Source organism: Cryptomeria japonica, unplaced genomic scaffold, assembly GCF_030272615.1.
Source record: "Cryptomeria japonica unplaced genomic scaffold, Sugi_1.0 HiC_scaffold_517, whole genome shotgun sequence".
NCBI lineage: Eukaryota > Viridiplantae > Streptophyta > Pinopsida > Cupressales > Cupressaceae > Cryptomeria > Cryptomeria japonica.
The window spans coordinates 1-21,406 of NW_026729331.1; the positions used below are offsets into that span (position 1 = coordinate 1).

A 21,406-nucleotide genomic window follows, 5' to 3' on the forward strand; every position below is an offset into this window, starting at 1 on the left:
AACTCCCACTATCTCCTAAGGCATTTAGTTGACAGGAGTATCCTACAAATAATTTAAAATATCAAGGAATTAGGTATGAACCACCCAGTATTGTGGCTACTAAGGTCTAAATGCAAATCTCCTCTAGTGGCGCGAGCAACTCTCGATATCAATAGTCCTAAGAGTGGTGCCAAAAAAGAATCTATTGAATATCACCATCCCTCTGGAGAACTCATACAACCTTACCATGTTATCCACTCATTCCATTTCCACTCCACTTATAGACTTGGATCAATAAGAATTACAAAATCCCTTACTTGTTGGGGATCAAAAGTCAAGCTTTGAAAAGAAAAATCTTAAAGTAAAAAATAAAGAGAATTCCTTCATTCCAAATCAAAATCAAAGTCAAGGATAAAAATCCTATGAAGAAAAAAGAACAAGAGTTGATCTCCCCTAATATGGGCCAACGTAGTTCACACATTAGTAATTCTACCTTAGTTCCTTCATCAAGGAACACAATTAATGGAGAAACACATCATTTAGTCAAGGAATGTCGAAGCTACAATCATAAGGTAAATTCTGGCACATTTGAGGTGGGTGACTTAGTTATCAAAGAAAATCATAAGAATCAACAAGATAGAGAGAAAAAGGGAAATTTCGAACCAAATTGGATTGGTCCTTACGTCATCACAACATTCTATGGATCAAGTGCATATCAACTCTCAACACAAGATGGAGAACCTTTGGAGGACCCTATGAATAGAATGCACCTTCACAGGTTTTACACATAGTTTTTCAGAATATCCCATTGTCAAAAATACAAAAAAATACAAAAAAATATTAAAAAATATTAAAAAAATACCAAAAAATAATAAAAATAAAAAAGATCGTTACTTGGTGAAAACTTGTCAAATAGGCACTGTGTGACACAAAAAAAATAAAAAATAAAAAAAGGTAAAGACAAATAAATTCTTCCAACGATGAAAACCACTTCGATGACGTCTTGGGCAAATACCATTGTGAAAACTGGGTTATTGGTGCCATGCTTAGAGACATTGGTCCTCCCTCCTTCAGAATTCAATCTGATCCTTTCACCTTGCTCACACTCACATCCTACTACTCCCATCATGGTTGGTTATTGATCTACCTAACATTGGTTCCCTTTCATACAACTTCCCCTTCCTTTCCATTCCTCTTCTTCCACAATAAATCAAGTCCTATTTGTAACTAGGGAAAATCCTAAGTCTAGTGATGGGTGTCGAACCTTAAGCATCACATGTTTTGAGAAGCATCATCTTTTTATCTCCTTTTTCTGTTCACGCACAGTTCACAATAAAAGAGCATTTGCATCGCCAATCCACAATAAAATTCCATTATTCTCTGCAATAAAGTATAAATTTCATAGATTCAGTCAATTTTAGATGAGAAGCAATCAACACTAATAACTTGAGGATTCCAGTTTATGTTGGTGTCAAGTCTTGGTTTTATTTTGATTATATCTTGTATGGTGACAAGTCTTTTAGCTTTTCAAGGATGCCTCTGACTAGAGATTCTATCTCTAGGATGTCTTTGACTAGAAAGGTGAAGATGGGGTATGTTCACCTATTTTGTTGTCTGTGGATTGTCTCTTAGTAATGCTATGTGTTGTCCAAGGATATGAGGGCATTGTGAGTCTAGTGTGAATTGGAGCATTCCTTGTTTGTGATTGTTTGATCTCCATGCAAATGGGTACAATGAATTTCTAGGTCAAGCACATATCTGGATTGTCAAAACCTATTTGCCATAATTAAGCTCAATGATGATAATAGCACAAGAAGTTCTTTTCACTTCCATATCTTCTACCTTTCATCCCCTTTTTCCACTATCCCTTCTCGAGTCTGTGTAGCCTGCTATCATATGACTAAGTATAATGACACACCAAAAAGATCTTCTTATGATATAGTTTTATTCTACATCATTACATGTTAGCACATAATACACATGCATTTAGAAATCATGATAGCATCACATCCTACATACACTATTGAATTGGGGTACTAAGGCGTTCCTGTGGTTTTATTGAATAGTGTTTTTTACAATATGTATGTACTAAGTATTTATGTTTTATTCATTTGAAATATATTTTTTAAATTAAAGCATGTATTTTGAGAGGATGCACATATCACTTGTAGCACAATTAGATGACTCCCACAAGTAGTATGGTACTTGGCATGGACAATAAAAAGAATCTTTCTTTTATTCTTCTTTATTTCTAGCTAAGATATTAGATGCTTCTTCTCCTATTATTATCATTAATATAATTATACGATTATTCATAATTTTTCTAAAAATATAAATTAATAAAAATATTGATGGAACTATCTTGTTGAAAGAAAGTAAAATCATTTCTTTAACAAGAATACACATTCCTAATTGTACACGATCTATATGTTTTGTCACATAAAATTCAATAGTGAAAATTGTGTCTTCTATTGGGTAAGCTTCTTACTAGAAAATTCTTACACTAGATATCATATAATTTTATTAAAAAAGTTATTCATTTATTTCTCAACCCTTCACTTTGTATAAAAGATGGAATAATCACTTAACCTTGTACAAGATAATCTACTATAGAGGAACAAATAGTTATTGTAAAAGATGGTGTACATACACTCCAATATTTTCACAATCAATCTATAACTTTAATATATGTTTACATAGGATTTCATCATTTATATATGACTGACAAATGTGGATTACTAGTTTAACATTGTTGAACACACTGTAAGACTAAGAGGGGTGGTAAAGCAATCTAGATCAATTCTTTTCAGATCTATACAACAATTAATCTGATACTGCAATTGCAAAACATAAAACCATAAAGCACATTTAGCACATGAACATTAGATACATGGAAAACTCTATAAGCGAAACAACATATTGAGAATCACACTCAAAATATAATAAAACTAATTAAAAGGATTTAGGCTCATTACCCAGGAACAATATGCACCTAAAGGACTTGAAATGCTAACGCACGCAAACTTAGGGAAAAATGCAAAGAGAATTAGAAAATGCAAATTCATAGCTCTGAGAACCTCATTCTTTGCGAGTGCCATATCCAGAACTAAATTGAAAGGCCATCCATAAATTTCTAGGAACCATGTTGTTGAAGAGTAGATTCAATTCCAGCGCTAGGTGCGGGGTGTTGGAGTGAAAGATTGAGTTTGTCAAGTTTCAACGATAAATTGATATGCATATTATTCTTTCAGATAGGAGAGATAGGGAAACTCAAGCTAGTCTTCATTAGGATTGATTCTTCTGAAAACTCCATAAAATTGATAGCAGCAACATCTGCAACATCACGTTATAGATTGGTGTGAAGCGGGCCAGTGGTCTGTACACAATGCAATCAGACCTTCGTGGAAGGAACAGTAAATTTCCTTGAAAAAAGACTAACCCAAAATTAATTTGGCTTCTAATAGGAGGAAAAACTAATGGGCATTCCCACCATATATATATAGTCTATGGGCTAATAAAAATTTCATCAATATTTAAATGGGTAATGTGAAAAAAAGGAATTCATATGCAATATCTTATTAAAATTTTGAAGTTCAAATATTTTAATTCTAATTAAACAGGTAATGTTATTCTCTTAAGATTACATAGTTCTAATCAAAAATCATTCTACATTATTCACAACAATAATATACATACATACATACATACATATTTGAAAAGAAGATATTTGTATTTGAAAAAAATACAAACGTTTTAATTTCTAATAAAACAAGTACATAGTTTATGAGTATATTGACATAAAAATAAGGGGATGGCTTTATGTTTCCTAACAAGTCATTTGAAACAAACTTAACAAAAACAAATTTACACAACTATAGACATCACTTAAACCATAATGCTAAAATTAGACTACACATCCATAAATACATAAAATTTAGTATTAAACGATGCATAATACAATATGTATGCAACTATGTGAGTGTGTGTTCATCTAGTTTCCATCATGCTAATTATTGCAAGGTGGGTAGGAAACTTCTACCACACCCAAGTTCTTTTCTTTGACATGTTCTTGCATCATTCCCACTAAGATTAAATGATCAATAGGTTAGTCCACAAAACTATAGTTGAAGAATATTTCATCATAATTTCCATTTTAATGCCATGCATTTAAAAATAACATCTAATGTAAAAAGCATTTATCCATAATAAATGTGGGATTTTGCCAAGATCAAGAGCTCAATGAAAAGTACAAAATAGAGAGAGAAAATATTGATAGGATTAAGCTATATTCTATCAAGATGAAAATACTGATCAACTGGATCATCAAGTTACATATAATATAGATGGGCCTTATTATAAAGGCAAGGCTAGGAGACAAGAGAGCACACAATGATGTCATGTGGCTCAGTGAGATGCAAGGGTACGTAGGGGTAGGTAGGAGAAATAGTAAAATATTCCACATGAGGTGGATCACCCACTAAAGGTGGAATTATCACTCCACAATAAGTGGATATGATAAGTAGAAACAAGATCACACCATAAAAGGTGGAAATTCTCCTACATACACACTCTCAATGTAGAAAATCTCCCTAGGTGTCTCATATGCAAACTACTATGATATGCATGTACCTAAGTAAACTTAAGTAAAGTGTAATTATATCCAAGATGTATGTATGATTGCCCATAAAAATTCTACAGCGTGTGGAAAGGCTCATATGAAGAGGCCATAGACTGCAAAGATGCCATATGATGAGAATCCCCTAAATCTAGAAGTCATGTCCTTGAATCATGACTTGTAATAACACAAAGAGTTTTTCCCTTTCCTTTATCTGTCCCAAAGGAGTGATTCTTTCCTTTATCCTTTTCCTTGGAAGAAGAAGCCAAAGTAGACATTCTAGAAGGTAAATTGATTTTGTTCTCCTCAAGAATATGTTTCAATTCATCAATATCATTCTTGTAACAATGTTGTTCATCATGTCCTAACTTCTTGCAATATGCACAAAAAATATTGTCCTTAGATTTCCTCTTAGGTGAGGATGTAGAATCACCTTATTGTGGAGAGGAGGATTGTGCTCCATCTTGTTGTACTTTAGACTTAGGTTGCTTTGATTCTTGCCTTTTCCTTGATTTCGTTGATTCCCTCTATTAGCCACCAATGCTTGCGACTTTGAAAATTTGAGAATCCCCATCTTGGTCAACTTAGATTGGTCAAGTATTAATATCTTTGTGAATGCATCAAAGGGAGAAGTGTATGAGGAACTTTGAGCTAACCTCTATGTGTGAAAGCTAGATACAAAGGCTGCATACTCTGATGAAAAAAAAGTCCAACAAGTTATAAATCAATTGAGAATCCTTCTTGTCAATACCACAATCCTTTAGATTTTCTCTTAGATCATTTTCTTTTGTGACATAATCTTGGATTGTATCAAAATCCTTAGGAAAAAAACTACAAACTAATGGGATATTATGAAAGTAGATGAAAAATTATGCACTTTAAAAAATATGGCACCTAAAAAGAAGGTCGTATGACCCCAAACGAAGCCTCTGAAGTTGCAAAATTGGGGATTACACAGGTACAGTCATCAAAATTTGAAAATTCTGAAAAATATATCCATTAAAATAAGAAACTTCCTCTACCACTGTGAAGAGCACAAAATTCTAGCCCATTTCAAAATAAAATGCACCAAAAAAGGAGCCAAAATGAGAAAGTTATAGCCATTTGAAGTTGAACTGCAAATGCAAGGGGTAGAATTTTTTTCCAAAATGTTGATGTAATGCTGACATCAAAATTTCAATGTGTTAAATTTGACAGCCGTCTTCCCATCAAAATGGTCTCCGCACCCCTTGTCCGGGTTGCACAGATGATGACATCGGCAATACGAAAGATGATGCATGGCTTGCTGACTGAGCTGTATGGAATTCGACGTGGCGTGCCTAGTTGAATAGGCGAAATTTTTTCCTTCACCAAATATGGCCGAGTTTATACTGAAAATTTATGCAAATGGTCTCTCGAACTCAACCATGATGTCCAAATTGTTGTAGGACGCCCCCAAAAATGTAGATTCCCAAATCCAAAAATTGAAGCCTCCAAAATATCTCAAAAAGACTAATCAGTGAAGCCCTCTAGGCTCTGATAACATGTGAGATTTTTTGAAGATCAAGAGATCAATGAAAAGTACAAAATATTGATAGGAATAAAATCTATCAAGATGAAAATACTGAACAACTAGATCATCAAGTTACATACAATATAGATGAGCCTTCTTACAGAGGCAAGGCTAGGAGACAACAGAGCACAATGATGTCATGTGGCTCAATGAGATGCAAGGGTAGGTAGGATAAATAGTAAAATATTTTACATGAGGTGGATCACCCACTGAAGGTGGAATTATCACTCCACAATAAGTGGATATGATAATTAAAAACAAGATCACACCATAAAAGGTGGAAATTCTCCTATGTACACACTCCCAATGTAGCACATCTCCCTACGTGTCTCATATAAAAACTACTATGATATGCATGTACCTAAGTAAACTTAAGTAAAGTGTAATTATATCCAAATGAATAAATAATTACACCAACAATAAAAAAAACATAAGACATTTATCCATAGTCTCAACCACTTTATTGTATTAATAATGCACTGAGCAAAAAGAATAAGATGTGACATCCTTCCCCACTAGGAAGATACATCATCCAAAACTTATTATAAAAATACTAAAACAATAAATATAGTAGACCAATGCAAATGTCAAAGTATCACACTAAGCAAAACAAAGTACCATAATTTAAGTTCTCAAATGAGGATAAGAACAATATATATCCTCTATATTCTCCCATGTGTCACTATCCACAAATACTTTATCCCATTAGACCTTATATTGAATAATAATCTATTACACAACTTAACATCATTCCAATCTAGAATTTGAATGGGCTCTGCCAGCACCACTCTTGGATACCAAATCTATAAAGCATGCCAATCAAGTATATGAGTAGCATCAAGATGATGTTTCTTAAGCATAGATGCATGAAATATATTATGGATATGATTAAAGATCATTATATTAGATAAAGTCTATATGTAGCTACAGTCATTACTTCTGACACATCAAATAGACCTACAAATCTAGGTGCTAGTTTGGCTAATTTTTCCAATGATATAGAAATCTTATGAGGTTTAACCCTCAAAAAGACTTTGTTTTGAAAGTCCTATTCTTACGTGCATAGCTCTTCTATTTTTTTTCTACCTTCTTTAACCACCCCTTGGTCAATCTCATTTCATCATGCATCTCCTAAGAATATTTGAACCAATTCCAATCTTGTATTCAACTAGATATCCAAAATGATATGTGTACAATACTTTCATCCATAAAGAGCTTTAAATGGTGTCATACCAAAGATGCATGATAGGAGTTATTATATGCAAAATCTTCCAATGGAAGATACTCCTCCAACCTAGACTATTAATCCATGAAATACATCCTAAGCAGGTCTTCGACTACTTGCTTCACTATCTTTGTTTGTCAAACTAAAATTCAATATTGTCCCAAATATTTCATTCAATATTTTCCAAAATCTAGAAATTATATGAGTATCTCATTTTGATATGATCATCTCAAGTACTCAATTCAAATGCAATATCTCTCAGAAAAACTTCTTAGCTGAAGTAAACAATCCATACTTAAAAATCCTTTGGGTGAAGTACGCTACCTTGGTCAACTTATCCACAATTACCAAAATGACATCATGTTTATTCTTTGATATAGGCAACCCTTAAATAAAATCCATGCTAATAACTTGTCATTTATATTCAAGTATGTCATGTGACTATACAAACCTACTAGGTGTACATGCTTAGTCTTGGCTTGTTTGCAGTCCAATCATCAAGCTACAAATTCAATCTCATCCTTCTCAATTCTTGGCTAAAAATATACAGATCTCAATTTTCCTACCATCTTGGCTATTCCTAGGCACCTTGAATAAGGTGTGTTGTGGATCTCCTCTAACATCAACCTCCTCGAATCCCTAAGTTTAGAATGTACATTCTCCCTTGGTAGCTTAATAATCTATCTAACTAAAAAAAATATCTATTAAATCGATGGTCCAAGGGGTTTTTCTCTACATCTTTCTCCATCATGGAATAATCTCTTTGAAGATTATGAACCACTTTCTTGAATTAGACCTTTTAGTAATAATGGCTGCTAGATGCATTCTTCTACTAAGAGAATCTATTTCTCTATGTTTCATCTCCTTGTAGCAATCATGTTTGCACTCCAATCATCAAGCTACAAATTCAATCTCATCCCTCTCGAGTCTTGGCTAAAAATATAAAGATCTCAATTTTCCTACCATGGTGTGTTGTGGATCTCCTCTAACATCAACTTCCTCAAATTCCTAAGTTTAGAATGTACATTCTCCCTTGGTATCTTAATAATAAAATCTAACTAAAACAAATATCTATTAAATCGATGATCCAAGGGGTTTTTCTCTACATCTTTCTCCATCGTGGAATAATCTCTTTGAAGACTACAAACCACTTTCTCAAATTATAGCTTGTAGTAATCATGGCTGCTAGATGCCTTCTTCTACTAAGAGCATCTATTTCTCTATGTTTCATCTCCTTAATGTATTCAATCCTAAATTTATATTCAGTAAGAAACTATATCTATCTATTTTTGTGAGCATTGAGATTGGGTTGAGTAAATATATATTTAAGGCCTAGGTCGTCCATCTTCAATTCAAAAGGCTTACCCAAAATATAGTGCCTCCACATCTAAAGCACATGAATTATGGCTACTAACTCTAGGTCATGGGATGCATAGTTCACCTTATATTATTTCAACTTCCTAGAATAATAGGCAACAACTTGCCCATTCTGCATTAGCACTCCTCCTACACCTTATCCTTATGCATTTTGTTATCACCATGAATTACCCATTTGGATTATGTACAATCAATATAGGATTTGAAATGAGCTTCTTCAAAAATTGGAAAGCTTGGTCACACTTCTCATTCCACTCAAACCTTTTCCCTTTCTATGGAGTGAAGTGATTGGTGCTACAATTTTAGAAAATCCTTATACAAACTTCTTGTAGTATCTTGCAAGTCCCATGAAGCTCTAGATTTTAGTTACATTATATGGTGTAGGCAACCCCACGATTGCTTTTATTTTCTCTAGATCAACTACAATCTCTCCCATTGAAATCATAAGGTGTAGATAATTCACCTTGTCCTTGTAGAAAGTACACTTGAATAGCTTACCAAAGATCTTATTCTCCCTTAGGAATTGTAAAACTATCCTCAATCTCTTGATGCAATGTTCAATAGAGTCATGAAATTTGTAGCATTATTTGACTCGAATGACACTAATGTGAAATCGTAGTAGCCATAATAAGTCCTAAAAGCTATCTTTTAAATATCCTCTTCCTTAATCCTCAATTTGTGGTAGCCATATCTAAGGGACCTATCTTAGATAATATTATAGATCCTCTCATCTGATCAAAGAGATCATTAATCCTTCATAGGGGATACCCATTCTTGACTTTTACTTTGTTCAACATCCCATAGTCAATACACAAGCACAAGGTCCCATTATTTTTCTTCACAAAAATGAGCAGTCCACTGCATGGAGATAGACTAGGTCTAATAATCCCTTGGTTCAAAAACTCCTGCAACTATGACTTCAATTCATACACCATAATGCATTTCACCCAATAAACCTCTCTTGTATGATGAGGGTGGATTTTATAAAAAATGATAATGTGGTTGCTTAAACCATTAGCACGACATTGTAGTGACGGCAATTGATTACTAGTAATGGTTCCCTAAAGAATCTATTTATAAAGATGTAGGATTGTTGATCAGTAATGGAGATCTAATAAGATATCAAAAATCAAGATCGAGTTGTTAAAGTGATTATGAGGTAAATGGTGGAGGATAATTAGTATTTTTAAATGATTTTGAGGGATGGTTATAAAATGGTTACGAAATGAGTGGAGAGGAATAAAATAATTTTTTAATTCTTTTATATTTATTTTTGGTGCTTATGTGGGGACTTTTAGTCAATTTTATTTGTTGGATTTTTTGTGGATGGGACATTAAATAGGAATTGGGACTCCAAAATTTGTGTTAAGACATAGGGAAATGGATTAGAACTTAAGGAAAATTAGGAATAATTTGTATAATAGGATGAAGACATAACAATGAATTACTTACATTTAGGAAATAATCAATATTAAATTAATTGATAGCTATCTATTGTGATATTTATTGTGTAATATCTTTGAAAAACATCAATAATGCATGGAAATATCTTCAAGGTTGTTTCGTTCTTATTAGATCAACAGTTTATTTTTAAAGTGACACACCCATAAAATTCTTGAAAACTAGTAATATCATGTAAATGTATTATCAAATGACTCAAGCACAAATATTTATGTCCATAGTAACAATACACTATATAAAATGACTATAGAAAATAGAAATGTACAAAATATTATTACTAATTATCCCTCATCCTCCATACATTTCATTAGAAAAACATATGTCAATATAATTAACTAAATTTAACATGCATTGTCAAGCCTTTAGAAATTCGCGTAACTTTAGGATATTGAAAATCAGAGATCAGTGCTTTGAATACAAATAAATAGATTTTGATGATGCACAAAATGTCAAGCCTGAGATAACAGAAATCTAATTGTTGATGACCATTCGAATTTTAAAAGACTCGGGCTCTCATAGGATAGTCCGGTCGTGGCTTCTTTGCTTCTACCATAGCACGTGGAGTTCTCTTCTCCGTATAAACAACTAAACTCCTCCTTCAATACTCAATGTATCCATCTATCCGAAACATACTGGAAAAAATCAGCTTTGAGCGGTCTATATTATTAAAATTAATTGTGAAATATTTTTTTTTATCAATGTTTGGAATAATATTCTGTCTCATTATCAGAATATACTGTACTGAGTCAGAATTCTTATCCATGATCTATTGTCGGAATGTAGAAAGTCAAGATTTATACTATATGTTCCAAAACGTTGATGACTCTTCGCATCTTGATTGAAAATATTTACACAGTAAAATCTAAAATCTTTCAAAGAAAAGTTTGAATGTGACCAGGGTTGCCGTAACATACATCGCTTCTCAACCTAGGATTAGGCTTCCTTGGTAACAGTTCATATTCATTCAATCCAGGCTGTATAATGCCAACAGTTTCAGATCTTGCGCTTCTTGTAGATGTTCTGGTCGCATCTTCATATAAAACCTAGACAAATTAAAAAAAGACAAATTGGGAAAAGAAAAACTATAAAAGGACAAGAGGGCTTTCGTGTGATATACGGCTCTTAAAGTCGGGTCTTTGCTTCTTTGCTTCCTTCTTACCTTCGTAGGAGGTGGAGCTCTCTATATAAGTGACATACCCCTCCTTGTATCTTCATTCAGTCTTTGCTGTATGCGATATAGATACTACTTATAATGGCAAAAGTATCAGATCTTGCGCTTCTTCTTGTGGCTGGAATGGCCATATCTCTTTACATTCAAGGTAAGCTGTCATAGTAACATAATGCGTGTTGTATGAGGTTGAATAGTATAAACATTTCCAAGGCTAACAATAATAGTATGTGTGTATTATTTGTCACAGAGGCGAGAGCAGTTAAGTTTGATATAAAGAACCAGTGCGGGTACACAGTGTGGGCGGCGGGATTACCCGGAGGAGGGCAGCAGCTGACCCAGGGTCAGACATGGACGGTTAATTTGGCGGCGGGGACACAGTCGGCAAGATTCTGGGGTCGAACCGGCTGCTCTTTCGATGCGAGCGGCAAAGGAACCTGTCAAACCGGTGACTGCGGCGGCCAACTGAGCTGCACAGTCTCGGGAGCTGTTCCCGCCACGCTGGCCGAGTACACTCAGAGCGACCAGGACTATTACGACGTGTCGCTAGTGGACGGCTTCAATATTCCTCTTTCCATCAACCCTACCAATGCACAGTGCACTGCCCCTGCATGCAAAGCCGACGTGAACGCTGTGTGCCCTGCTGAATTGAAGGTTGCCGGCGGATGCAAGAGTGCCTGCGTTGCCTTTCAAACAGACCAGTATTGCTGCACTGGCAGCTATACCAACAGCTGTCCTGCGACAAACTACTCAATGATATTCAAGCAGCAGTGCCCTCAGGCCTACAGTTATGCCAAGGACGATACGGCCACATTCGCTTGCCCCTCCGGTACAGACTACACTATTGTATTCTGTCCCTAGATATATATAGGATTATGTTTGTGTGTGGACTAATATATTAATAAGTGTTGTCATCTTCGTATTGACACTGTGGTGTAGCCGCGTAGGCCGTTGCAACGCTCACCACTTATTATCAATAAAACATTGCTGTCATTTTACCAGTAATGAGAGAAGCGTAATTCACACGCAATACACTGTTCCGAGAGAATATTAAAAATAAATATATACTTTGATATTTTATTTTCTTTATATTTAAAAATTAGGTGTCATATATTTTCTTAAAGACTTGTTTCATAGCTAAGATATGAGATGCTTCTCCTCCTATTGTCATTAAGACAGGTTACGCCTATTACTATAATCATATGATTATTTATAAAAATTTTAACATATAAATTAATAAAAATATTGGTAAAACTATTTTGTTGAAAGAACGTAAAGTTATTTGTTTAAATGGAATATACATTCTTAATTGTATATCTTTGTATATTTTTTGTCACATAAAATTCAATAATGATAATTGTGTCTTCTATTGGATAGGGTTCTTAACGTTATACAAGATAATCTACTATCGAGGATAAAATAGTTATTGTAAAAAATGGTGTACATGCACTCCAATATTTTCACAATCAATTTGTACCTTATACTAGATGTTTAGATAGGAGTTCCTCAATTGTAAATTATTCAAAAAGGAAGGTTGCTAGTCTAACACATCTATGTGCAAGGAGCATCATTTGTATTTATTTTGGAGTTAAAAAGTGAATAATAATATTTACGCATTTTATGGGTACAAAAGAAACAATTATTTATATGCATTTTATGGCTGCATAATGAAAATATAATGTATGTCCATTTTGTTGGTACAAAATAGATTACTAATGTTAGAATATTACCGATGCAAAATAGAACTATGTTCATGCATTTCTGAGCATATAGTGAAATAGTTGTGAGTATGAATCTTGTTTGCACAAGAAAATGATCATTGTATGAATTTTGAGTGTATAACAAGATTTCCTTGCATGTGTTTGTCCAGGGTTATAAAAGAGATTGAATTGGAGTACTAAGGTGTTGTGGTTTTATGAAATAGTGTGTTTTACAATATGTACATATACTAAGTGTCTATGTTTTTCTTATTGAAATGGTTTTGTTTTTTTTTAAATTAAAGTGTGTATTTTGAGATGGAAGAGCTTTGGGAATCCTTTGATGGATGTCACTAGAAAATTGTGTTTTTTTATGAAAATTTGAAAGTAAAATTTTAAATCATGATTGATACTTGATTTTTTGTTTTGTTAGTCTATGTATCTTATGCAGGTCAAGAAGCTAATGCCCTCATTTATGTGTATTTTTACTATGTGAAACTCTTCTCATTCTTTTTAAGAACCAAAATAGTCAACTCGGTATTCTTTCATGTGTTAGGAAGTTTAGGAGTATTGTAAGTTTAGACAAAATGTAACCATTACTTTTCAAGTTTACATCATTTAATTATGTTTGATGAATGCTTTAATTACTTTTAATACATCAAAACCTACATACACTATGAGAGATATATGTCCTTATCCCTTTGATAAGAGTATTCCAATGCCTCCGTTTCCTGCACACTTTGTGACACCAAAATTTGACAAATATAGAGGGAGAGGAGACCCCAAGGCACATATAAGACAATTCTTCACAGCTTGCATTGAGGTAGCGGCAGAAGAAACATACTTGATGAGGTTGTTCCCACAGAGCTTAGGCGATCAAGCTATGGAATGGTTTTCTCAATTACCTCCTGGTATTAAGTCATGGGGCGACTTGGCAGAGGCATTCATTCAGCATTTCTCTTACAACATTGAAACAGATGTCTCAGTTACTACCTTGTGCAACACCAAGCAAAAAGAGGGAGAATCTTTTGCATCATTCTTACAAAGATGGAGAAATCTAGCCAGCAGATGCTCTTGCGAAATCCCACAGAAACAAATGGTAGAAATATTCACACAAAATGTTAACAAGGCTATTGGATATGATCTCAGGAAAGCTTGTTTGTCTACATTCAAAGATGTTATCGAAAAGGGCCTAGCAACAGAAAAAGTCTTAATTGAACAAGGAGTTATCAAACTATTCAAAGAAAACAAAGAGGACTTTAAAGGAAAGGATAAACCAAAATTTTGGAACAAGAACAAGAACACAGTTAATGATGGTGTTGTTGATGCCAACACAGTGAGACCCAAGTTTTTTTTTTCTGGATCAAGTTCTACCAACAATCAAGTGAACAATCAAACAACTTCTAAACCTCGAAGGAAGTACACTCCATTGGGAGAACCACTTGAATCAGTATTCAAAAAGCTTGTGGCAAACAAAGTGATCACAGTTCCAGATTTTCCTCCATATGAACCAAAGGTCAAACCAAATTGGTGGAATGATGATGAGTATTGTGAGTTTCATAAGAGCAAGGGTCATAAGACAAGTAATTGCCATCGATTGAAGAACATTGTGCAAGATCTCATTGATAGAGGAGATATTGAGATTGAGGGACATTCATCTAACCAAGAACATGAGGTGTTTAAGGAACCATTCCCAAAACATGACAAAGGAAAAGGCAAAGTCACAGATGATCAAGCCAATTACACTAGAGCACCTTACAATTATGATTCTACTATCAATCACATCTCGATGGACAATCATATCTCTACTATTACTATCAAGAACAAAAATCCTGAGAATCCTTCTCAGAGACCCAAGATTGTCCTAAAGGGTGTTGGCTCTTCGTCTGAATCTACCTCTGAATGTCATGTTACAACTCGTCGAGGTAAAATCATGTTGCCAGGTGCCTCCACTAAGAATACCAATCCTTCATCAATCAAACCTGAGTACGACCTTGTAGAACAATTAGGGAAGACACCTGCGCTCATCTCCATTCTTGAGCTCTTACGTATATCCCCTGCACATAAAGCCATCCTTGACAAAATCTTGAGAGACACTACTGTCCCTACTGATCTAAACGTGGACCAGTTTCAAGCCATGGTGGGATACCTATCCGTTCCGCACTCCCTCACATTCAGAGAAGCCGATGATGCCTCCATAAGTCAGCCACATAATGCACCTTTACACATTGAAGCCTTCATACATAAACATCGAATAAAGCGAGTCCTGATAGATGGAGGAGCAGGTCTAAATATTTGTACATTGAGCACCATCAGACAATTGGGATATTCTGACAAAGCTGTGAATTCTTCAAACCAAATCACCATCAAGGCTTATGATGATGAAGAGCGTTCATCCAAGGGCACAGTTACCTTACCACTAAGAATCAGGCCAGTCACAAAGGATGTGGTTTGTCAAGTCCTAGATCTAGATCTCACATATAACATATTGCTAGGACGTCCTTGGATTCATGAAATGAGGGCAGTCCCATCAACATATCATCAATGCATTAAGTTTCCTCATAATGGAGTCGAGGTAACAGTCAATGGTGATCCAAATCCATTCATATATTGCAATAACTTGAGATCACATACTGAGACTATCATTCCCAGTAACCGTGAGGCTACTCTCTCTTCCGCATACATTGACCCTGAGTCATTAAAACCCTCGACATCTAAACAAGGTGAACTTAGAGGTAAGTTTCAAGACAAAGGCATGGGAGAATACACTTTGAATCAGACAATGTTTTTATGACAAGTCATGAGCTCTCCAAAAGAATATGGGAGGCCACATCCTAACAAGCAAATCTCCATCATGATACTCAGATGGGATCCTACCATCTTTCAAAGATGGGGCGAACTAGAAGAAGAAAATTTATATAAAATGCTCTATAGAGACATTGAAGAGGACACGCAAGATCAAATTATTATACCCTGTGAGAACTATGGCAAAGGCTTCAAAATTCTGCAAAGATTTGGGTATGATGGAAAAAGCCCTCTCGGGTTACGCAAAGAAGGTGTCATGGAGCCCTTACAACCTGAGCTAACTACAAGAAGGGAATGCTCCAAGGGACTTGGTTTTCTGAATTCCAAGATTCACAATAAAAGAACAAAAGAGGCATGGCAAATCAAAGTGGCCGAAGTTCAACAAGAGGATTATTATTCCACAGATTCTAATAAGTGGGAATGGGGTTCAGACAAATCCTCCAGTGACTATGAGCTCACTGAGACATTCAGAGAGCCAAATGAACCTACAGAGGAGGAGGAATTTTACAAAAAGTTCAGAGTTGGTCAAGAACCAACCCATAAGGATCCCGCACAATCTTCGTTTCAAGGTCCTAGGTTGAAATCGCATAGGATGAGGACACTTGTCCCAGAAGGCACTACTAGTGATGACAATTTGAATTCACTCACGATCGAAACTGATGAGGAGAGTGCCATCGATGACCTCAACGATTGCCTTGACATACCTGAATATAACCACATCTTCACTCTTTGTCCAGCAAACTCTAAAAACACTAATGACCTTCCCCTTGTTCACCCCCAACTCATTGACTGGAATCATGAAGGACCAGCACAATTTGATACATTTCAAAATGACGAAGCTATTGTCGACTATCTTGGCATTCGAGATGATCTTCCCCCTGGAGACCACAAAGCAGGATACACCATAGAACTCAACAACATGGCATACTTCGGTGAGGGTGTCGGGCCTTCTAGTCGCAAAAATGTGAAAATAAGAACAAAACAAGGGTCTTATGGCGAAAACCACACTGTGGCGCTATCTGACTCCAAAAAAGTAAAAAGAAAGGACATATCTGAGGGTGAAAACCTCTCTGAGGCACCCGAAGATGGAAGGCTCGACATTCTCCCAACGTCATATGAGGAAAAGTCATCCATGCTGATAGAGGAAACTATAAAGACAAACATTGGTACGGAAGAAGTTCCACACAACATATTCTTAGCTCAATCTTTGATAGAGTCCGAAAAGGCAAAATTCATAAGCTTCTTTAAGGAACGACAAATCAACTTTGCATGGTCATACGCTGATATGCCTGGATTGGATCCGGATTTGGTAATGCATCATTTGACAGTCAAACCGGGGGCAAAGCCAGTAAAGCAGAAATTAAGGAAAATGCACCCACAAGTGGCATTACTAGTCAAAGCAGAGCTGGAGAAATTATTGGATGTCGGATTCATACGCCCAATTGATTATCCCGAATGGATTTCCAATTTAGTACCTGTCAGCAAACCAGATCGCAGTATCCGAATATGTACAGACTTCAGAGATATCAACAAAGCTTGTCCGAAAGATGACTTCCCATTACCAAACATTGACTTGATCGTTGATCTCACAGCAGGTCATGAAATGCTATCTTTAATGGACGGATTTTTTGGATATAATCAAATCAGGATTGCGCCTAAAGATCAACATAAAACATCATTCACTTGTCCATGGGGAACCTTCTGTTGGAATGTCATGCCTTTTGGGCTGAAAAATGCAGGCGCTACTTATCAAAGAGTGATGACCACTATTTTTCATGATCTCATGCACATAACAGTGGAAGATTATGTTGATGATCTCTTGGGAAAATCAATAGACAGAGATACACACTTGGACATACTTTCAGTTGTCTTTGATCGGCTGGAAAAATACAAAGTAAGATTAAATCCAAAGAAATGTGTCTTTGGAGTAACCTCAGGGAAGCTCCTAGGATTCATTGTGTCTAAAAGAGGAATTGAGGCCGATCCAGCAAAAGTCAAGGCTATCTTGAACATGCCGCCACCGAGGAACATCAGTCAACTTTGATCTTTACAAGGGAGACTCCAATCCATACGAAGATTCATAGCGCAACTTGCAGATAAGTGTAATCCTTTCTAGCACCTGATACACAAAAACATCAAGTTCAAATGGGATGAGAACTGTCAACAGGCATTTCAGGCGCTCAAAGATTATCTTTTGAACCCACCAGTTTTGATGCCACCAATTCCAGATCAACCTTTGTTACTCTACATATCAGCTACTCCAACGACACTGGAGGCACTCTTAGCACAACAAATACCTGACGGCAAGGAAAAAGCAGTATATTATATCAGTCGCACACTGGTGGGATATGAGCTAAATTACACACCAATCGAGCGTGCCTGTCTCACTGTGGTCTTTGCTTCACTAAAATTACGTCATTATATGCTCACTCACAAGACTAAGTTGATTGCCAGAATTGATCCACTTAAATATCTTCTCAACAAAGCTACACTTACTGGGCGGCTGGCCAAGTGGGTAATGATTCTGAGTGAATTTGACATCGAGTACGTAGACAGAAAAGCAATAAAAGGACAAGCAATTGCAGATCAATTGGCAGATGCTTCCATGATAGATGATGTTCCTCTACAGTCAGAATTTCCAGATGAAGCAATTTTAACAATATCACATGTGAAGCCATGGCAACTATACTTTGATGGCTCATACACACAGCATGGAGCAGGAGCGGGTATACTCTTTATAACTCCTCAAGGCGATTCTATACCAAAATCATACCGCTTATCATTTCCTTGCACCAACAATATAGCAGAATATGAGGCATTAACAACTGGATTAAGAATTGCAGTTCAGTGGAAGATCCAGGAACTTCGTGTTTTTGGGGATTCTCAACTTGTCATCCATCAAGCAACTGATGATTACCAAACAAAATATGAAAAGCTAATGCCTTACAAACAACTGGTAGATGATTTGAAACAACACTTCACAAAGATAGATTTTGAGCAGATACCAAGAGAACAGAATCGTGCTGCAGATGCCATGGCTACGATTGCTTCGCTCATTGATCTACCACAAAATGAGACCTGCTATGAGTTCCTGGTAGATAATCTCCTGATTCCTTCATATGAGATCACTCCTACAGAAATGATATGTGTTGTTGGTCCTGAATCCCAATTATATGGTTCCATATTCACATACCTTCGCGACAATATCTTACCTCCCGATCTATCGAACAACCAACGCCGCACTTTCATTCGCCAATCCTCTCGATACGTCATTCTAGCTGATATCCTATACCGACGAGGTCTAGATGGCACCCTTCTTAGATGTTTAGAGAGTGATGAAGCTCAGATTGCGTTACGAGAAGTGCATGAAGGGATATGTGGTCTGCATACTAGTGGTCCTACCTTGGCCAAGAAACTCATCAGGACTGGATATTACTGGCCTACTATGGAAAAAGACTCATATCAGTTTGTCAAGAAGTGTAAGCAGTGTCAAATTCATGGAGACCTCATACACGCACCAGCACAAGAACTACAACCACTTGCATCTCCTTGGCCCTTTTGTCAGTGGGGACTCGATCTCATAGGCAAGATTCACCCTCCTTCTTCCAACGGTCATAAATTCATTATCACAGCCACAGAGTATTTCACAAAGTGGATTGAAGCCGTGCCTCTCACACAAGTTACTGGGAAACAAATCGCTACCTTCATTTTGAACTACATCATTTGCCGATATGGGATTCCTACTTCCATTATTACTGATAACGGGCGTCCCTTCAAAAATCAGAATGTTCGTGAACTCTGTGACCGCTTCCATATCTCTCATCGTTTCTCCACACCATATTACCCCCAAGGTAATGGCCAAGCTGAGGCATCTAACAAAACAATTCTCAAAATCCTTAAAAAGACAGTCGACGACGCTAGCCGTAACTGGCATATCCAACTCAATCCTGCACTTTGGGCCTACCGTACAAGTGTCCGCACACCTACAGGAGCTACACCTTACTCACTTGTCTACGGCGCTGAAGCCATCTTGCCTATTGAGGTCGAGTTACCTTCTCTACGGGTCTCCTTGAGAAACATAATCAACGATGAAGATTACAGGGTCTCTCGCTTACAAGAACTAGAACTGCTGGAGGAACGAAGACACACTGCTTTTAATCATCTCAAGGCTTACCAACAAAGAATGAGTCGCAGCTACAATCACAAAGTTAAGCCTCGCACATTTGAAGTAGGTGACTTAGTCCTCAGAGAGAACCCCAAGAATCAGCAAGACAGAGATAAGAAGGGCAAGTTCGAACCAAATTGGCTTGGTCCTTACATCATCACAGCGGTATATGGATCTGGGGCATATCAGCTCTCAACTACAGAAGGTGAACCTTTGGAGGATCCTATCAACAGCATGCACCTTCGCAGGTTCTACACATAGCTCATCGGAATATCCTAATTCAAAAATACAAAAAAAATCAAAAAATTCAAAAATACAAAAAAAAAATTATAAAACAAAAAAATCGTTACTTGGTGAAAACCTGGCAAACAGGCGCCTTGTGACACAAAAAAAAAATTGAAAAAATCGAAAAAAGTAAAGAGAAATAATTTCATCCAATGGTGAAAACCACTTCGGTGGCGCCCTGGGCAAGTACCATGGTGAAAACTAGGTCACCAGCGCCATGCGTAGAGACTTTGCTCCTCCCTCCTTCAGGATTCTCTTTCATCCTTTCACTTTGCACACACTCACGACCAATTCATCCACAATAAACTTACCCAGTCCCATCATGGCTTGTTATTGATCTACCCCAAGATTGGTTAGCCATTCATAATAAACCTCCCTTTTCGCCTCCCTTTCCATCCATAATAAATCAGATCCTATCTGTGACTACGGCCAAATTCTACGTCTAGTAATGGGTGTGGAACTAAGAACATCACATGTTTCGAGGAGTACAGTTTCTTCCAGCTTCCTTCAAGTCTATCCGTGCACAGATCCGCAATAAAGCAACATTTGCATCACAGATCCGCAATAAAGCAACATTTGCATCGAAGATCCGCAATAAAGTTTCATCTTCTCCGCAATAAAGTATCAGTTTTATGGATTCAGTCAGTTTCAGATGAGAGACAGTAGCAACAATAAGCTTCAACAAAATCAAATCTTTCAACAGACTCAGACAACATATGGTTCAGTGCTATCTATCCTTTTTGTGAAAGTGACCATTGTGACCACAATCGAATAAGACTTATACAAGTGACATATTTGAACTTGCTTTGGATTTGTTTGTTTACACATCTCTTGATTTAAGATGAACATAAAAATTTCTTGGGTAGTATTGATAGGATTTGAACAATTCATAAAAGGATTTCGACTTGAACATAGGCCAATATTCTTGAATAGAATTTGTGGGTATTGATTTTTATGATAGTGTTTGATTTTGGACAAGGATGGGACTAGGAGACTCTTTGATAGGTTGGATAGACACAATATGAGAAGATGGTATTTGATAGGAAGTCATGATTTTAGGAAACTCTAGTTCATGCT

At 36.2% G+C, this 21,406-nt stretch overlaps 1 protein-coding gene across 1 annotated transcript; it reads left to right on the top strand.

The window, feature by feature from the left end:
- Nucleotides 1–11,386: 11,386 nt before the first annotated feature.
- Nucleotides 11,387–12,462, top strand: LOC131872105 (pathogenesis-related thaumatin-like protein 3.8). The gene is made up of 2 exons (XM_059216032.1): nt 11,387–11,528; nt 11,628–12,462. Exons 1-2 carry the CDS (start codon nt 11,462–11,464, stop codon nt 12,236–12,238), a joined length of 678 nt encoding a protein of 225 aa, XP_059072015.1. The 5' UTR covers nt 11,387–11,461; the 3' UTR covers nt 12,239–12,462.
- The last annotated feature ends 8,944 nt before the right edge of the window (nt 12,463–21,406 follow it).

Excerpts from the sequence above, each read along its gene's own strand:
- LOC131872105 (XM_059216032.1), top strand. The coding sequence starts at position 11,462 with ATGGCAAAAGTATCAGATCTTGCGCTTCTTCTTGTGGCTGGAATGGCC. Across the intron at positions 11,529-11,627 it reads CATATCTCTTTACATTCAAG|AGGCGAGAGCAGTTAAGTTT; the intron begins GTAAGCTGTCAT and ends TATTTGTCACAG.